This window comes from Oncorhynchus mykiss, chromosome 27 (assembly GCF_057628025.1).
Source record: "Oncorhynchus mykiss isolate SJ-2025 chromosome 27, ASM5762802v1, whole genome shotgun sequence".
Taxonomy (NCBI): Eukaryota; Metazoa; Chordata; class Actinopteri; order Salmoniformes; family Salmonidae; genus Oncorhynchus; species Oncorhynchus mykiss.
The window spans coordinates 52,167,653-52,183,764 of NC_143048.1; the positions used below are offsets into that span (position 1 = coordinate 52,167,653).

At 44.8% G+C, this 16,112-nt stretch overlaps 1 protein-coding gene across 3 annotated transcripts in view; it reads left to right on the top strand.

Moving 5' to 3' along the window:
• The window catches only part of LOC110507254 (nectin-1-like), a 453,892-nt gene that overhangs the window by 140,802 nt on the left and 296,978 nt on the right, over window positions 1–16,112 (top strand). For all 3 annotated transcript variants that reach the window (XM_036964625.2, XM_090224052.1, XM_090224053.1), the window contains exon 4: window positions 12,214–12,331. In XM_036964625.2, coding sequence (XP_036820520.2) covers window positions 12,214–12,331 — 118 coding nt within the window. The remainder of the gene's footprint in view (window positions 1–12,213; window positions 12,332–16,112) is intronic.

A 16,112-nucleotide genomic window follows, 5' to 3' on the forward strand; every position in this document is an offset into this window, starting at 1 on the left:
TCTGTTCTGTTCTATTCTGCTCTTCTGTTCTGCTCTGTTCTGCTCTTCTGTTCTGTTCTGCTCTTCTGTTCTGTTCTATTCTGCTCTTCTGTTCTGTTCTATTCTGCTCTTCTGTTCTGCTCTGCTCTGTTCTGCTCTGCTCTGTTATGTTCTATTCTGCTCTGTTCTGCTCCATTCTGTTATGTCCTGCTCCGTTATGTTCTGCTCCATTCTGTTCTATTCTGCTATGTTCTGCTCCTTTCTGTTCTGTTCTATTCTGCTCTGTTCTGCTCCATTCTGTTATGTCCTGCTCTGTTCTGTTCTGCTCCATTCTGTTCTATTCTGCTATGTTCAGCTCTGTATTATTCTGGTCTATTCTGCTCTGTTTTGTTCTTTTCTGCTCTTCTGTTCTGCTCTGTTCTTTTCTGCTCTGTTCTGCTCTATTCTGATCTATTCTACTCTGCTTTATTCTGCTCTGTTCTATTCTGTTCTGCTCTATTTTGTTCTGTGCTATTCTGCTCTTCTATTCGGTTATGTTCTGCTCTATTCTGTTCTGCTCTGTACTGTTTTATTCTGCTCTGTTCTGCTCTATTCTGCTCTGTTCTGCTCTATTCTGTTCTGCTCTGTACTGTTTTATTCTGCTCTGTTCTGCACTATTCTGCTCTGTTCTATTCTGCTCTTCTGTTCTGCTCTGCTCTATTCTGCTCTGTTCTATTCTGTTCTGCTCTATTCTGTTCTGTGCTATTCTGCTCTTCTATTCGGTTCTGTTCTGCTCTATTCTATTCTGCTCTGTACTGTTTTATTCTGCTCTGTTCTGCTCTATTCTGCTCTTCTGTTCTGCTCTGTTCTATTTTGCTCTGTTCTGCACTATTCTGCTCTGTTCTATTCTGCTCCTCTGTTCTGCTCTGCTCTATTCTGCTCTGCTCTGTTCTATTCTGTTCTGCTCTATTCTGTTCTGTGCTATTCTGCTCTTCTATTCGGTTCTGATCTGCTCTATTCTGTTCTGCTCTGTATTGTTTTATTCTGCTCTGTTCTGCTCTATTCTGCTCTTCTGTTCTGCTCTGTTCTATTCTGCTCTGCTCTGTTCTGTTCTATTCTGCTCTATTATGTTCTGCTCTGCTCTATTCTGCTCTGTTCTATTCTGCTCTTCTGTTCTGCTCTGTTCTATTCTGCTCTGTTCTGCTCTATTCTGTTCTGCTCTATTCTGCTCTATTATGTTCTGCTCTGTTCTATTCTGCTCTTTTCTGTTATGTTCTATTCTGTTCTGTTCTATTCTGCTCTGCTCTACTCTGTTCTACTCTATTCTGTTCTATTCCGCTCTGCTCTATACTTTTCTATTCTGCTCTGTTCTGTTCTGCTCTATTATGATCTATTCTGCTCTGTTCTGCTATTTTCTATTCTACTCTGTTCTGCTCAGTTCTGTTCTATTCTGCTCTGTTCTGCTCCATTGTGTTCTTTTCTATTCTGCTCTGTTCAATTATATTCTGCTCTGTTCTGCTCTACTCTGTTCTACTCTATTCTGTTCTATTCCGCTCTGCTCTATACTTTTCTATTCTGTTCTGTTCTGCTCTATTATGATCTATTCTGCTCTGTTCTGCTATTTTATATTCTGCTCTGTTCTGCTCAGTTCTCTTCTGCTATGTTCTCTTCTGCTCTATTATGTTCTATATTCTGTTCTCCTCTATTCTGTTCTATTCTTCTGTTCTGTTCTGTTCTGCTCTATTCTGTTCTCCTCTATTCTGTTCTATTCTATTCTATTCTGCTCTGTTCTTCTCTCTTCTGTTCTCCTCTATTCTGTTCTATTCTTCTGTTCTCTTCTGTTCTATTCTTCTATTCTGTTCTATTCTGTTCTATTCTTCTATTCTGTTCTATTCTTTTCTGTTCTATTTTGTTCTATTCTTCTGTTCTGTTCTATTCTGCTCTGTTCTGATCTATTCTACTCTGCTCTGTTCTATTCTGCTCTGTTCTATTATGTTCTGCTCTATTCTGTTCTGTGCTATTCTGTTCTTCTATTCTGTTCTGTTCTGCTCTGTTCTGCTCTGTACTGTTTTATTCTGCTCTGTTCTGCTCTATTCTGCTCTTCTGTTCTGCTCTGTTCTATTCTGCTCTGTTCTGCTCTATTCTGTTCTATTCTATTCTGCTCTATTATGTTCTGCTCTGCTCTATTCTGCTCTGTTCTATTCTGCTCTGTTCTATTCTGCTCTTCTGTTCTGCTCTGTTCTGTTCTGCTCTATTATGTTCTGCTCTGTTCTATTCTGCTATTTTCTGTTATGTTCTATTCTATTCTGTTCTATTCTGCTCTGCTCTACTCTGTTCTACTCTATTCTGTTCTATTCCGCTCTGCTCTATACTTTTCTATTCTGCTCTGTTCTGCTCTATTATGATCTATTCTGCTCTGTTCTGCTATTTTCTATTCTGCTCTGTTCTGCTATTTTCTATTCTGCTCTGTTCTGCTCAGTTCTGTTATATTCTGCTCTGTTCTGCTCCATTCTGTTCTGTTCTATTCTGCTCTGTTCAATTATGTTCTGCTCTGTTCTGCTACTTTCTGTTCTGTTCTATTCTGCTCTGTTCTGCTCCATTCTGCTCTGTTCTGCTCTGTTCTGTTCTGCTCGATTCTGTTCTGCTCTGTTCTATTCTGTTCTGTGGTGATCTCTAGTGGGTAGTGTGGTGATCTCTAGGGGGTAGTGTGGTGATATCTAGAGGGTAGTGTAGTGATCTCTAGAGGGTAGTAGGGTGATCTCTAGAGTGTGGTGTGGTGATCTCTAGAGGGTAGTGTGGTGTGGTGATCTCTAGAGGGTGGTGTGGTGATCTCTATGGGGTAGTGTGGTGTGGTGATCTATAGAGGGTGGTGTGGTGATCTCTAGAGGGTAGTGTGGTGTGGTGATCTCTAGAGGGTAGTGTGGTGATCTCTAGAGGGTGGTGTGGTGATATCTAGAGGGTAGTGTGGTGTGGTGATATCTAGAGGGTAGTGTGGTGTGGTGATCTCTAGAGGGTAGTGTGGTGTGGTGATCTCTAGAGGGTAGTGTTGTGTGGTGATATCTAGAGGGTAGTGTGCTGATCTCTAGAGGGTAGTGTGGTGATCTCTAGAGGGTGGTGTGGTGATATCTAGAGGGTAGTGTGGTGTGGTGATCTCTAGAGGGTGGTGTGGTGATATCTAGAGGGTAGTGTGGTGTGGTGATATCTAGAGGGTAGTGTGGTGTGGTGATATCTAGAGGGTAGTGTGGTGTGGTGATCTCTAGAGGGTAGTGTTGTGTGGTGATATCTAGAGGGTAGTGTGCTGATCTCTAGAGGGTAGTGTGGTGATCTCTAGTGTATAGTGTGGTGTGGTGATCTCTAGAGGGGTGTAGTGATCTCTAGAGGGTAGTAGGGTGATCTCTAGAGTGTGGTGTGGTGATATCTATGGGGTAGTGTGGTGTGGTGATCTATAGAGGGTGGTGTGGTGATCTCTAGAGGGTAGTGTGGTGTGGTGATCTCTAGAGGGTGGTGTGGTGATATCTAGAGGGTAGTGTGGTGTGGTGATATCTAGAGGGTAGTGTGGTGTGGTGATATCTAGAGGGTAGTGTGGTGTGGTGATCTCTAGAGGGTAGTGTTGTGTGGTGATATCTAGAGGGTAGTGTGCTGATCTCTAGAGGGTAGTGTGGTGATCTCTAGTGTATAGTGTGGTGTGGTGATCTCTAGAGGGGTGTAGTGATCTCTAGAGGGTAGTGTGGTGATCTCTAGAGGGTGGTGTGGTGATCTCTAGAGGGGAGTGTAGTGATCTCTACATTGTTGTGTGGTGATCTCTAGTGGGTAGTGTGGTTATCTCTAGGAGGTAGTGTGGTGATATCTAGAGGGTGGTGTGTTGATCTCTAGAAGGTAGTGTGGTGATATCTAGAGGGTAGTGTGGTGATCTCTAGAGGGTGGTGTGGTGTGTTGATATCTAGAGTGTAGTGTGGTGATATCTAGAGGGTAGTGTAGTGTGGTGATATCTAGAAGGTAGTGTGGTGATCTCTAGGGGGTAGTGTGGTGATCTCTAGAGGGTAGTAGGGTGATCTCTAGAGTGTGGTGTGGTGATATCTAGAGGGTAGTGTGGCGATATCTAGAGGGTAATGTGGTGTGGTGATCTCTAGAGGGTATTGTGGTGTGGTGATCTCTAGAGTGTAGTGTGGTGATATCTAGAGGGTAGTGTTGTGTGGTGATCTCTAGAGTGTAGTGTTGTGTGGTGATCTCTAGAGGGTAGTGTGGTGTGGTGATCTCTAGAGGGTAGTGTGGTGATCTCTAGAGGGTAGTGTGGTGATCTCTAGGGGGTAGTGTGGTGATATCTAGAGGGTGGTGTGTTGATCTCTAGAGGGTGGTGTGTTGATCTCTAGAAGGTAGTGTGGTGATATCTAGAGGGTGGTGTGGTGATCTCTAGAGGGTAGTGTAGTGTGGTGATATCTAGAGTGTAGTGTGGTGATATCTAGAGGGTAGTGTAGTGTGGTGATATCTAGAGGGTAGTGTGGTGATATCTAGAGGGTAGTGTAGTGTGGTGATATTTAGAGGGTAGTGTAGTGTGGTGATATCTAGAGGGTAGTGTAGTGTGGTGATATCTAGAGGGTAGTGTGGTGATCTCTAGAGGGTAGTGTGGTGATCAAATCAAATTTATTTATATAGCCCTTCTTACATCAGCTGATATCTCAAAGTGCTGTATAGAAACCCAGCCTAAAACCCCAAACAGCAAGCAATGCAGGTGTAGAAGCACGGTGGCTAGGAAAAACTCCCTAGAAAGGCCAAAACCTAGGAAGAAACCTAGAGAGGAACCAGGCTATGTGGGGTGGCCAGTCCTCTTCTGGCTGTGCCGGGTGGAGATTATAACAAAACAAGGCCAAGATGTTCAAATGTTATCTCTAGGAGGTAGTGTGGTGATATCTAGAGGGTGGTGTGTTGATCTCTAGAAGGTAGTGTGGTGATATCTAGAGGGTAGTGTGGTGATCTCTAGAGGGTGGTGTGGTGTGTTGATATCTAGAGTGTAGTGTGGTGATATCTAGAGGGTAGTGTAGTGTGGTGATATCTAGAAGGTAGTGTGGTGATCTCTAGGGGGTAGTGTGGTGATCTCTAGAGGGTAGTAGGGTGATCTCTAGAGTGTGGTGTGGTGATATCTAGAGGGTAATGTGGTGTGGTGATCTCTAGAGGGTATTGTGGTGTGGTGATCTCTAGAGTGTAGTGTGGTGATATCTAGAGGGTAGTGTTGTGTGGTGATCTCTAGAGTGTAGTGTTGTGTGGTGATCTCTAGAGGGTAGTGTGGTGTGGTGATCTCTAGAGGGTAGTGTGGTGATCTCTAGAGGGTAGTGTGGTGATCTCTAGGGGGTAGTGTGGTGATATCTAGAGGGTGGTGTGTTGATCTCTAGAGGGTGGTGTGTTGATCTCTAGAAGGTAGTGTGGTGATATCTAGAGGGTGGTGTGGTGATCTCTAGAGGGTAGTGTAGTGTGGTGATATCTAGAGTGTAGTGTGGTGATATCTAGAGGGTAGTGTAGTGTGGTGATATCTAGAGGGTAGTGTGGTGATATCTAGAGGGTAGTGTAGTGTGGTGATATTTAGAGGGTAGTGTAGTGTGGTGATATCTAGAGGGTAGTGTAGTGTGGTGATATCTAGAGGGTAGTGTGGTGATCTCTAGAGGGTAGTGTGGTGATCAAATCAAATTTATTTATATAGCCCTTCTTACATCAGCTGATATCTCAAAGTGCTGTATAGAAACCCAGCCTAAAACCCCAAACAGCAAGCAATGCAGGTGTAGAAGCACGGTGGCTAGGAAAAACTCCCTAGAAAGGCCAAAACCTAGGAAGAAACCTAGAGAGGAACCAGGCTATGTGGGGTGGCCAGTCCTCTTCTGGCTGTGCCGGGTGGAGATTATAACAAAACAAGGCCAAGATGTTCAAATGTTCATAAATGACCAGCATGGTCGAATAATAATAAGGCAGAATAGTTGAAACTGGAGCAGCAGCACAGTCAGGTGGACTGGGGACAGCAAGGAGTCATCATGTCAGGTATTCCTGGGGCATGGTCCTATGGCTCAGGTCCTCCGAGAGAGAGAAAGAAAGAGAGAATTAGAGAGAGCATATGTGGGATGGCCAGTCCTCTTCTGGCTGTGCCGGGTGGAGATTATAACAGAACATGGCCAAGATGTTCAAATGTTCATAAATGACCAGCATGGTCGAATAATAATAAGGCAGAACAGTTGAAACTGGAGCAGCAGCACAGCCAGGTGGACTGGGGACAGCAAGGAGTCATCATGTCAGGTAGTCCTGGGGCATGGTCCTAGGGCTCAGGTCCTCTGAGAGAGAGAAAGAGAGAAGGAGAGAATTAGAGAACGCACACTTAGATTCACACAGGACACCGAATAGGACAGGAGAAGTACTCCAGATATAACAAACTGACCCTAGCCCCCCGACACATAAACTACTGCAGCATAAATACTGGAGGCTGAGACAGGAGGGGTCAGGAGACACTGTGGCCCCATCCGAGGACACCCCCGGACAGGGCCAAACAGGAAGGATATAACCCCACCCACTTTGCCAAAGCACAGCCCCCACAACACTAGAGGGATATCTTCAACCACCAACTTACCATCCTGAGACAAGGCTGAGTATAGCATACAAAGACCTCCGCCACGGCACAACCCAAGGGGGGGGGGGGCGCCAACCCAGACAGGATGACCACATCAGTGACTCAACCCACTCAGGTGACGCACCCCCTCCAGGGACGGCATGAGAGAGCCCCAGTAAAGCCAGTGACTCAGCCCCTGTAATAGGGTTAGAGGCAGAGAATCCCAGTGGAAAGAGGGGAACCGGCCAGGCAGAGACAGCAAGGGCGGTTCGTTACTCCAGAGCCTTTCCGTTCACCCTCCCACTCCTGGGCCAGACTACACTCAATCATATGACCCACTGAAGAGATGAGTCTTCAGTAGAGACTTAAAGGTTGAGACCGAGTTTGCGTCTCTGACATGGGTAGGCAGACCGTTCCATAAAAATGGAGCTCTATAGGAGAAAGCCCTGCCTCCAGCTGTTTGCTTAAAAATTCTAGGGACAATTAGGAGGCCTGCGTCTTGTGACCGTAGCGTACGTGTAGGTATGTACGGCAGGACCAAATCAGAGAGATAGGTAGGAGCAAGCCCATGTAATGCTTTGTAGGTTAGCAGTAAAACCTTGAAATCAGCCCTTGCTTTGACAGGAAGCCAGTGTAGAGAGGCTAGCACTGGAGTAATATGATCAAATTTTTTGGTTCTAGTCAGGATTCTAGCAGCCGTATTTAGCACTAACTGAAGTTTATTTAGTGCTTTATCCGGGTAGCCGGAAAGTAGAGCATTGCAGTAGTCTAACCTGGAAGTGACAAAAGCATGGATTAATTTTTCTGCATAATTTTTGGACAGAAAGTTTCTGATTTTTGCAATGTTACGTAGATGGAAAAAAGCTGTCCTTGAAATGGTCTTGATATGTTCTTCAAAAGAGAGATCAGGGTCCAGAGTAACGCCGAGGTCCTTCACAGTTTTATTTGAGACGACTGTACAACCATTAAGATTAATTGTCAGATTCAACAGAAGATCTCTTTGTTTCTTGGGACCTAGAACAAGCATCTCTGTTTTGTCCGAGTTTAAAAGTAGAAAGTTTGCAGCCATCCACTTCCTTATGTCTGAAACACATTCTTCTAGCAAGGGCAATTTTGGGGCTTCACCATGTTTCATTGAAATGTACAGCTGTGTGTCATCCGCATAGCAGTGAAAGTTAACATTATGTTTTCGAATGACATCCCCAAGAGGTAAAATATATAGTGAAAACAATAGTGGTCCTAAAACGGAACCTTGAGGAACACCGAAATTTACAGTTGATTTGTCAGAGGACAAACCATTCACAGAGACAAACTGATATCTTTCCGACAGATAAGATCTAAACCAGGCCAGAACTTGTCCGTGTAGACCAATTTGGGTTTCCAATCTCTCCAAAAGAATGTGGTGATCGATGGTATCAAAAGCAGCACTAAGGTCTAGGAGCACGAGGACAGATGCAGAGCCTCGGTCCGATGCCATTAAAATGTAATTTACCACCTTCACAAGTGCCGTCTCAGTGCTATGATGGGGTCTAAAACCAGACTGAAGCATTTCGTATACATTGTTTGTCTTCAGGAAGGCAGTGAGTTGTTGCGCAACAGCCTTTTCTAAAATTTTTGAGAGGAATGGAAGATTCGATATAGGCCGATAGTTTTTTATATTTTCTGGGTCAAGGTTTGGCTTTTTCAAGAGAGGCTTTATTACTGCCACTTTTTGTGAGTTTGGTACACATCCAGTGGATAGAGAGCCGTTTATTATGTTCAACATAGGAGGGCCAAGCACAGGAAGCAGCTCTTTCAGTAGTTTAGTTGGAATAGGGTCCAGTATGCAGCTTGAAGGTTTAGAGGCCATGATTATTTTCATCATTGTGTCAAGAGATATAGTACTAAAACACTTGAGCGTCTCTCTTGATCCTAGGTCCTGGCAGAGTTGTGCAGACTCAGGACAACTGAGCTTTGAAGGAATACGCAGATTTAAGGAGGAGTCCGTAATTTGCTTTCTAATAATCATAATCTTTTCCTCAAAGAAGTTCATGAATTTATCACTGCTAAAGTGAAAGTCATCCTCTCTTGGGGAATGCTGCTTTTTAGTTAGCTTTGCGACAGTATCAAAAAGGAATTTTGGATTGTTCTTATTTTCCTCAATTAAGTTAGAAAAATAGGATGATCGAGCAGCAGTAAGGGCTCTTCGGTACTGCACAGTACTGTCTTTCCAAGCTAGTCGGAAGACTTCCAGTTTGTTGTGGCGCCATTTCCGTTCCAATTTTCTGGAAGCTTGCTTCAGAGCTCGGGTATTTTCTGTGTACCAGGGAGCTAGTTTCTTATGAGAAATGTTTTTAGTTTTTAGGGGTGCAACTGCATCTAGGGTATTGCGCAAGGTTAAGTTGAGTTCCTCAGTTAGGTGGTTAACTGATTTTTGTCCTCTGGCGTCCTTGGGTAGACAGAGGGAATCTGGAAGGACATCAAGGAATCTTTGTGTTGTCTGTGAATTTATAGCACGACTTTTGATGATCCTTGGTTGGGGTCTGAGCAGATTATTTGTTGCAATTGCAAACGTAATAAAATGGTGGTCCGATAGTCCAGGATTATGAGGAAAAACATTAAGATCCACAACATTTATTCCATGGGACAAAACTAGGTCCAGCGTATGACTGTGACAGTGAGTGGGTCCAGAGACATGTTGGACAAAACCCACTGAGTCGATGATGGCTCCGAAAGCCTTTTGGAGTGGGTCTGTGGACTTTTCCATGTGAATATTAAAGTCACCAAAGATTAGAATATTATCCGCTATGACTACAAGGTCCGATAGGAATTCAGGGAACTCAGTGAGGAACGCTGTATATGGCCCAGGAGGCCTGTAAACAGTAGCTATAAAAAGTGATTGAGTAGGCTGCATAGATTTCATGACTAGAAGCTCAAAAGACGAAAACGTCATTTTTTTTTTTGTAAATTGAAATTTGCTATCGTAAATGTTAGCAACACCTCCGCCTTTGCGGGATGCACGGGGGATATGGTCACTAGTGTAGCCAGGAGGTGAGGCCTCATTTAACACAGTAAATTCATCAGGCTTAAGCCATGTTTCAGTCAGGCCAATCACATCAAGATTATGATCAGTGATTAGTTCATTGACTATAATTGCCTTTGAAGTAAGGGATCTAACATTAAGTAGCCCTATTTTGAGATGTGAGGTATCATGATCTCTTTCAATAATGACAGGAATGGAGGTGGTCTTTATCCTAGTGAGATTGCTAAGGCGAACACCGCCATGTTTAGTTTTTCCCAACCCAGGTCGAGGCACAGACACGGTCTCAATGGTGATAGCTGAGCTGACTACACTGACTGTGCTAGTGGCAGACTCCACTATGCTGGCAGGCTGGCTAACAGCCTGCTGCCTGGCCTGCACCCTATTTCATTGTGGAGCTAGAGGAGTTAGAGCCCTGTCTATGTTGGTAGATAAAATGAGAGCACCCCTCCAGCTAGGATGGAGTCCGTCACTCCTCAGCAGGTCAGGCTTGGTCCTGTTTGTGGGTGAGTCCCAGAAAGAGGGCCAATTATCTACAAATTCTATCTTTTGGGAGGGGCAGAAAACAGTTTTCAACCAGCGATTGAGTTGTGAGACTCTGCTGTAGAGCTCATCACTCCCCCTAACTGGGAGGGGGCCAGAGACAATTACTCGATGCCGACACATCTTTCTAGCTGATTTACACGCAGAAGCTATGTTGCGCTTGGTGATCTCTGACTGTTTCATCCTAACATCGTTGGTGCCGACGTGGATAACAATATCTCTATACTCTCTACACTCGCCAGTTTTAGCTTTAGCCAGCACCATCTTCAGATTAGCCTTAACGTCGGTAGCCCTGCCCCCCGGTAAACAGTGTATGATCGCTGGATGATTCGTTTTAAGTCTAATACTGCGGGTAATGGAGTCGCCAATGACTAGAGTTTTCAATTTGTCAGAGCTAATGGTGGGAAGCTTCGGCATCTCAGACCCCGTAACGGGAGGAGGAGAGACCAGAGAAGACTCGGCCTCTGACTCCGACCCGCTGCTTAATGGGGAAAACCGGTTGAAAGTTTCTGTCGGCTGAATGAGCGACACCGGTTGAGCGTTCCTACAGCATTTCCTTACAGAAACCGTGAGAAAGTTGTCCGGCTGCGGGGACTGTGCCGGGGGATTTATACTACTATCTGTACTTACTGGTGGCACAGACGCGGTTTCATCCTTTCCTACACTGAAATTACCCTTGCCTAGCGATTGCGTCTGAAGCTGGGCTTGTAGCACAGCTATCCTCGCCGTAAGGCGAGTACAGCGACTGCAATTAGAAGGCATCATGTTAATGTTACTACTTAGCTTCGGCTGTTGGAGGTCCTGACGAACCGTGTCCAGATAAAGCGTCCGGAGTGAAAAAGTTGAGTAGGAAAAAACAAAAATATAAACGGTAATTAAAAAGTTAAAACCGTAAATTTGTCAGGTAGCAAAACAGGTTGGCAACAAAACGCACAGCAACTCAAAAACAAGTCTGCAAGTCGTGATCTCTAGAAGGTAGTGTGGTGATCTCTAGAGGGTAGTAGGGTGATCTCTAGAGTGTGGTGTGGTGATATCTAGAGGGTAGTGTGGTGATATCTAGAGGGTAGTGTGGTGTGGTGATCTCTAGAGGGTGGGGTGGTGATCTCTATGGGGTAGTGTGGTGTGGTGATCTCTAGAGGGTGGTGTGGTGATCTCTAGAGGGTAGTGTGGTGTGGTGATCTCTAGAGGGTAGTGTGGTGTGGTGATATCTAGAGGGTAGTGTGGTGTGGTGATATCTAGAGGGTAGTGTGGTGTGGTGATCTCTAGAGGGTAGTGTGCTGATCTCTAGAGGATAGTGTGGTGATCTCTAGAGTATAGTGTGGTGTGGTGATCTCTAGAGTGTGGTGTGGTGATCTCTAGAGGGGAGTGTAGTGATCTCTACATTGTTGTGTGGTGATCTCTAGAGGGTAGTGTGTTGATCTCTAGGGGGTATTGTTGTGATATCTAGAGGGTGGTGTGGTGATCTCTAGAGGGTAGTGTGGTGATCTCTAGAGGGTGGTGTGGTGTGGTGATATCTAGAGTGTGGTGTGGTGATATCTAGAGTGTAGTGTGGTGATATCTAGAGGGTAGTGTAGTGTTGTGATATCTAGAGGGTAGTGTGGTGATATCTAGAGGGTAGTGTGGTAATCTCTAGAGGGTAGTGTGGTGATCTCTAGAGGGTGGTGTGGTGATCTATAGAAGGTAGTGTGGTGATCTATATGGGGTAGTGTGGTGATATCTAGAGGGTAGTGTGGCGATATCTAGAGGGTAGTGTGGTGTTTTGATATCTAGAGGGTAGTGTGGTAATCTCTAGAAGGTAGTGTGGTGATCTCTAGAGGGTGGTGTGGTGATCTATAGAAGGTAGTGTGATGATCTCAATCTAGAGGGTAGTGTGGTGATATCTAGAGGGTAGTGTGGTGATATCTAGAGGGTAGTGTAGTGTGGTGATCTCTAGAGGGTACTGTGGTGATCTCTAGAGGGTAGTGTGGTGATATCTAGAGGGTAGTGTGGTGATCCTCTAGAGAAAAGAAAAATATGTGTGTTAATACAATTGGTATTAACACAATTGGTCAGCGGTGTGGAATGAGAAACATACTGTACGATTCTGACACCATCTCTTTCTCTCTGACAGATGAACCGGAGGTGAAGATCGAGGGCTTCGATGGTAACTGGTACCTGGACCGTCAGGATGTCAGCCTCACCTGCAATGCTGACGCTAACCCTCCTGTTACCGTCTACCAGTGGAAAGTGTAAGTCTTCTTTCAACCTTCTGTTCACAGGTCCAGGTTGTCTGTTTGAAGTGTAGGTAACATACATTCTACAAAACTTGTTCAAGACTTAAAGACTTGATGCACATTATTGTATGAAATCTCTTTTTTTTTCATAAACAGCACCAGTCAAGCGTTTGGACACGCCTACTCATTCAAGGTTTTTATTTTATTTTTACTATTGTAGAATAATAGTGACGACATCAAAATGATGAAATAACACATATGGAATCATGAATTAACCAATTTGTGGCATTTCTTTGATTGGCGTTTGAGCCAATCAGTTGTTTTGTGAAAAGGTAGGGGTGGTATACAAAACCCTATTTGGTAAATTACCAAGTCCATTTTATGGCAAGATCAGCTCAAATAAGCAAAGAGAAACGACAGTCCATCATTACTTTAAGACATGAAGGTCTGTCAATCTGGAGAATGTCAAAAACGTAAATAAATAATAATAATTAAAGTGCAATTGCAAAAACCATCAAGCGCTATGATGAAAACTGGCTCTCATGATGACCGCCACAGGAAAGGAAGACCCAGAGTTACCTCTGCTGCAAAGGATAAATTCATTAGAGTTACCTGGCTCTCATGAGGACCGCCACAGGAAAGGAAGACCCAGAGTTACCTCTGCTGCAGAGGATCAGTTCATTAGAGTTACCTGGCTCTCATGAGGACCGCCACAGGAAAGGAAGACCCAGAGTTACCTCTGCTGCAGAGGATCAGTTCATTAGAGTTACCTGGCTCTCATGAGGACCGCCACAGGAAAGGAAGACCCAGAGTTACCTCTGCTGCAGAGGATCAGTTCATTAGAGTTACCTGGCTCTCATGAGGACCGCCACAGGAAAGGAAGACCCAGAGTTACCTCTGCTGCAGAGGATCAGTTCATTAGAGTTACCTGGCTCTCATGAGGACCGCCACAGGAAAGGAAGACCCAGAGTTACCTCTGCTGTAACGGATAAATTAATTAGAGTTACCTGGCTCTCATGAGGACCGCCACAGGAAAGGAAGACCCAGAGTTACCTCTGCTGCAGAGGATAAATTCATTAGAGTTACCTGGCTCTCATGAGGACCGCCACAGGAAAGGAAGACCCAGAGTTACCTCTGCTGCAGAGGATCAGTTCATTAGAGTTACCTGGCTCTCATGAGGACCGCCACAGGAAAGGAAGACCCAGAGTTACCTCTGCTGCAGAGGATCAGTTCATTAGAGTTACCTGGCTCTCATGAGGACCGCCACAGGAAAGGAAGACCCAGAGTTACCTCTGCTGTAACGGATAAATTCATTAGAGTTACCTGGCTCTCATGAGGACCGCCACAGGAAAGGAAGACCCAGAGTTACCTCTGCTGCAGAGGATAAATTCATTAGAGTTACCTGGCTCTCATGAGGACCGCCACAGGAAAGGAAGACCCAGAGTTACCTCTGCTGCAGAGGATCAGTTCATTAGAGTTACCTGGCTCTCATGAGGACCGCCACAGGAAAGGAAGACCCAGAGTTACCTCTGCTGCAGAGGATCAGTTCATTAGAGTTACCTGGCTCTCATGAGGACCGCCACAGGAAAGGAAGACCCAGAGTTACCTCTGCTGCAGAGGATAAATTCATTAGAGTTACCTGGCTCTCATGAGGACCGCCACAGGAAAGGAAGACCCAGAGTTACCTCTGCTGTAACGGATAAATTCATTAGAGTTACCTGGCTCTCATGATGACCGCCACAGGAAAGGAAGACCCAGAGTTACCTCTGCTGTAACGGATAAATTCATTAGAGTTACCTGGCTCTCATGAGGACCGCCACAGGAAAGGAAGACCCAGAGTTACCTCTGCTGCAAAGGATAAATTCATTAGAGTTACCTGGCTCTCATGAGGACCGCCACAGGAAAGGAAGACCCAGAGTTACCTCTGCTGTAACGGATAAATTCATTAGAGTTACCTGGCTCTCATGAGGACCGCCACAGGAAAGGAAGACCCAGAGTTACCTCTGCTGCAAAGGATAAATTCATTAGAGTTACCTGGCTCTCATGAGGACCGCCACAGGAAAGGAAGACCCAGAGTTACCTCTGCTGCAAAGGATAAATTCATTAGAGTTACCTGGCTCTCATGAGGACCGCCACAGGAAAGGAAGACCCAGAGTTACCTCTGCTGCAAAGGATAAATTCATTAGAGTTACCTGGCTCTCATGAGGACCGCCACAGGAAAGGAAGACCCAGAGTTACCTCTGCTGCAGAGGATCAGTTCATTAGAGTTACCTGGCTCTCATGAGGACCGCCACAGGAAAGGAAGACCCAGAGTTACCTCTGCTGCAGAGGATCAGTTCATTAGAGTTACCTGGCTCTCATGAGGACCGCCACAGGAAAGGAAGACCCAGAGTTACCTCTGCTGCAGAGGATCAGTTCATTAGAGTTACCTGGCTCTCATGAGGACCGCCACAGGAAAGGAAGACCCAGAGTTACCTCTGCTGTAACGGATAAGTTCCTTAGAGTTCCAAGCCTCAGAAATCGGCAATTAAATGCACCTCAAATTGCAACTGTTCTGAGGAGACTGTGTGAATCAGGCCTTCATGGTAAAATTGTTGCAAAGAAACCACTACTAAAGGACACCAATAACAAGAAACTTGTTTGGGCCAAGAAACACGAGCAATGAACAATAGACCGATGGAAATCTGTTTCCACCTGTTTCTAATTTGAGGTATTTGAGATATTTGGCTCCAACCACCGTGTCTTTGAGACTCAAAGTAGGTGAATGGCTGATCTCCACATGTGGTTCCCACCGTGAAGCATGGAGGAGGAGGTGTGGGGGTGCTTTGTTGGTGACACTGTCTGTGATTTATTTAGAATTCAAGGCACACTTAACCAGCATGGCTACCACCACATTCTGCAGCGATATGCCATCCCATCTGGTTTGCGCTTAGTGGGACTATCATTTGTTTTTTATCAGGACAATGACCCAACACACCTCCAGGCTGTGTAAGGGCTATTTGACCAAGGAGAGGGTTGGAGTGCCTTACCAGATGACCTGGCCTCCACAAGCACCTGACCTAAACCCAATTGTGATGGTTTGGGATGAGTTGATGAGTTGAACTGCAGTGAAGGAAAAGCAGCCAACAAGTGCTCAGCATATGTGGGATCTCCTTCAAGACTGTTGGAAAAGGATACCAGGTTAAACTGGTTGAGAGAATGCCAAGAGTGTGCAAAGCTGTCATCAAGGCAAAGGGTGGCTACTTTGAAGAATCTAAAATATATTTTGATTTGTTTAACACTTTTGTGTTTAATGCATAGTTTTGATGTCTTCATTATTATTCTGCAATGTAGAAAATAGTTTAAAAAAAGAAAGAACCCTGGAATGAGTAGGTGCTCTAAAACTTTTGACTGGTACTGTATATCATGTGAAACGGGCCCACGGTTTGGAATTCATGATAGTTGAACAAGTGGTCTGAAATTAATGGATTTATTAATTCTGTGTTTTAAAAGCATAAGCCGTTCTCAAAAACCCTGTTCAAGACTTAATGCACCTTACCGCTGCAATGAAACTGGCACAACTCAATTGTGTTATATGAGAGGTCTGGTGAACCTAATTTATTCTTCTTTGGTTCTCCAATCAGGGTTTAAAAACATAAAGCAGTAAGATGTATTTTCCCCCACTTGCCGTATTGATCAGTGTTTCATTCATTCATCTCAGTTTGTTTACACATCAATATAGTGATGATTAGGCTTGGAGATGGAGGCTTAGGCACAATGAGACTGTAAAAAACAACACACACATTATTATCTGCAG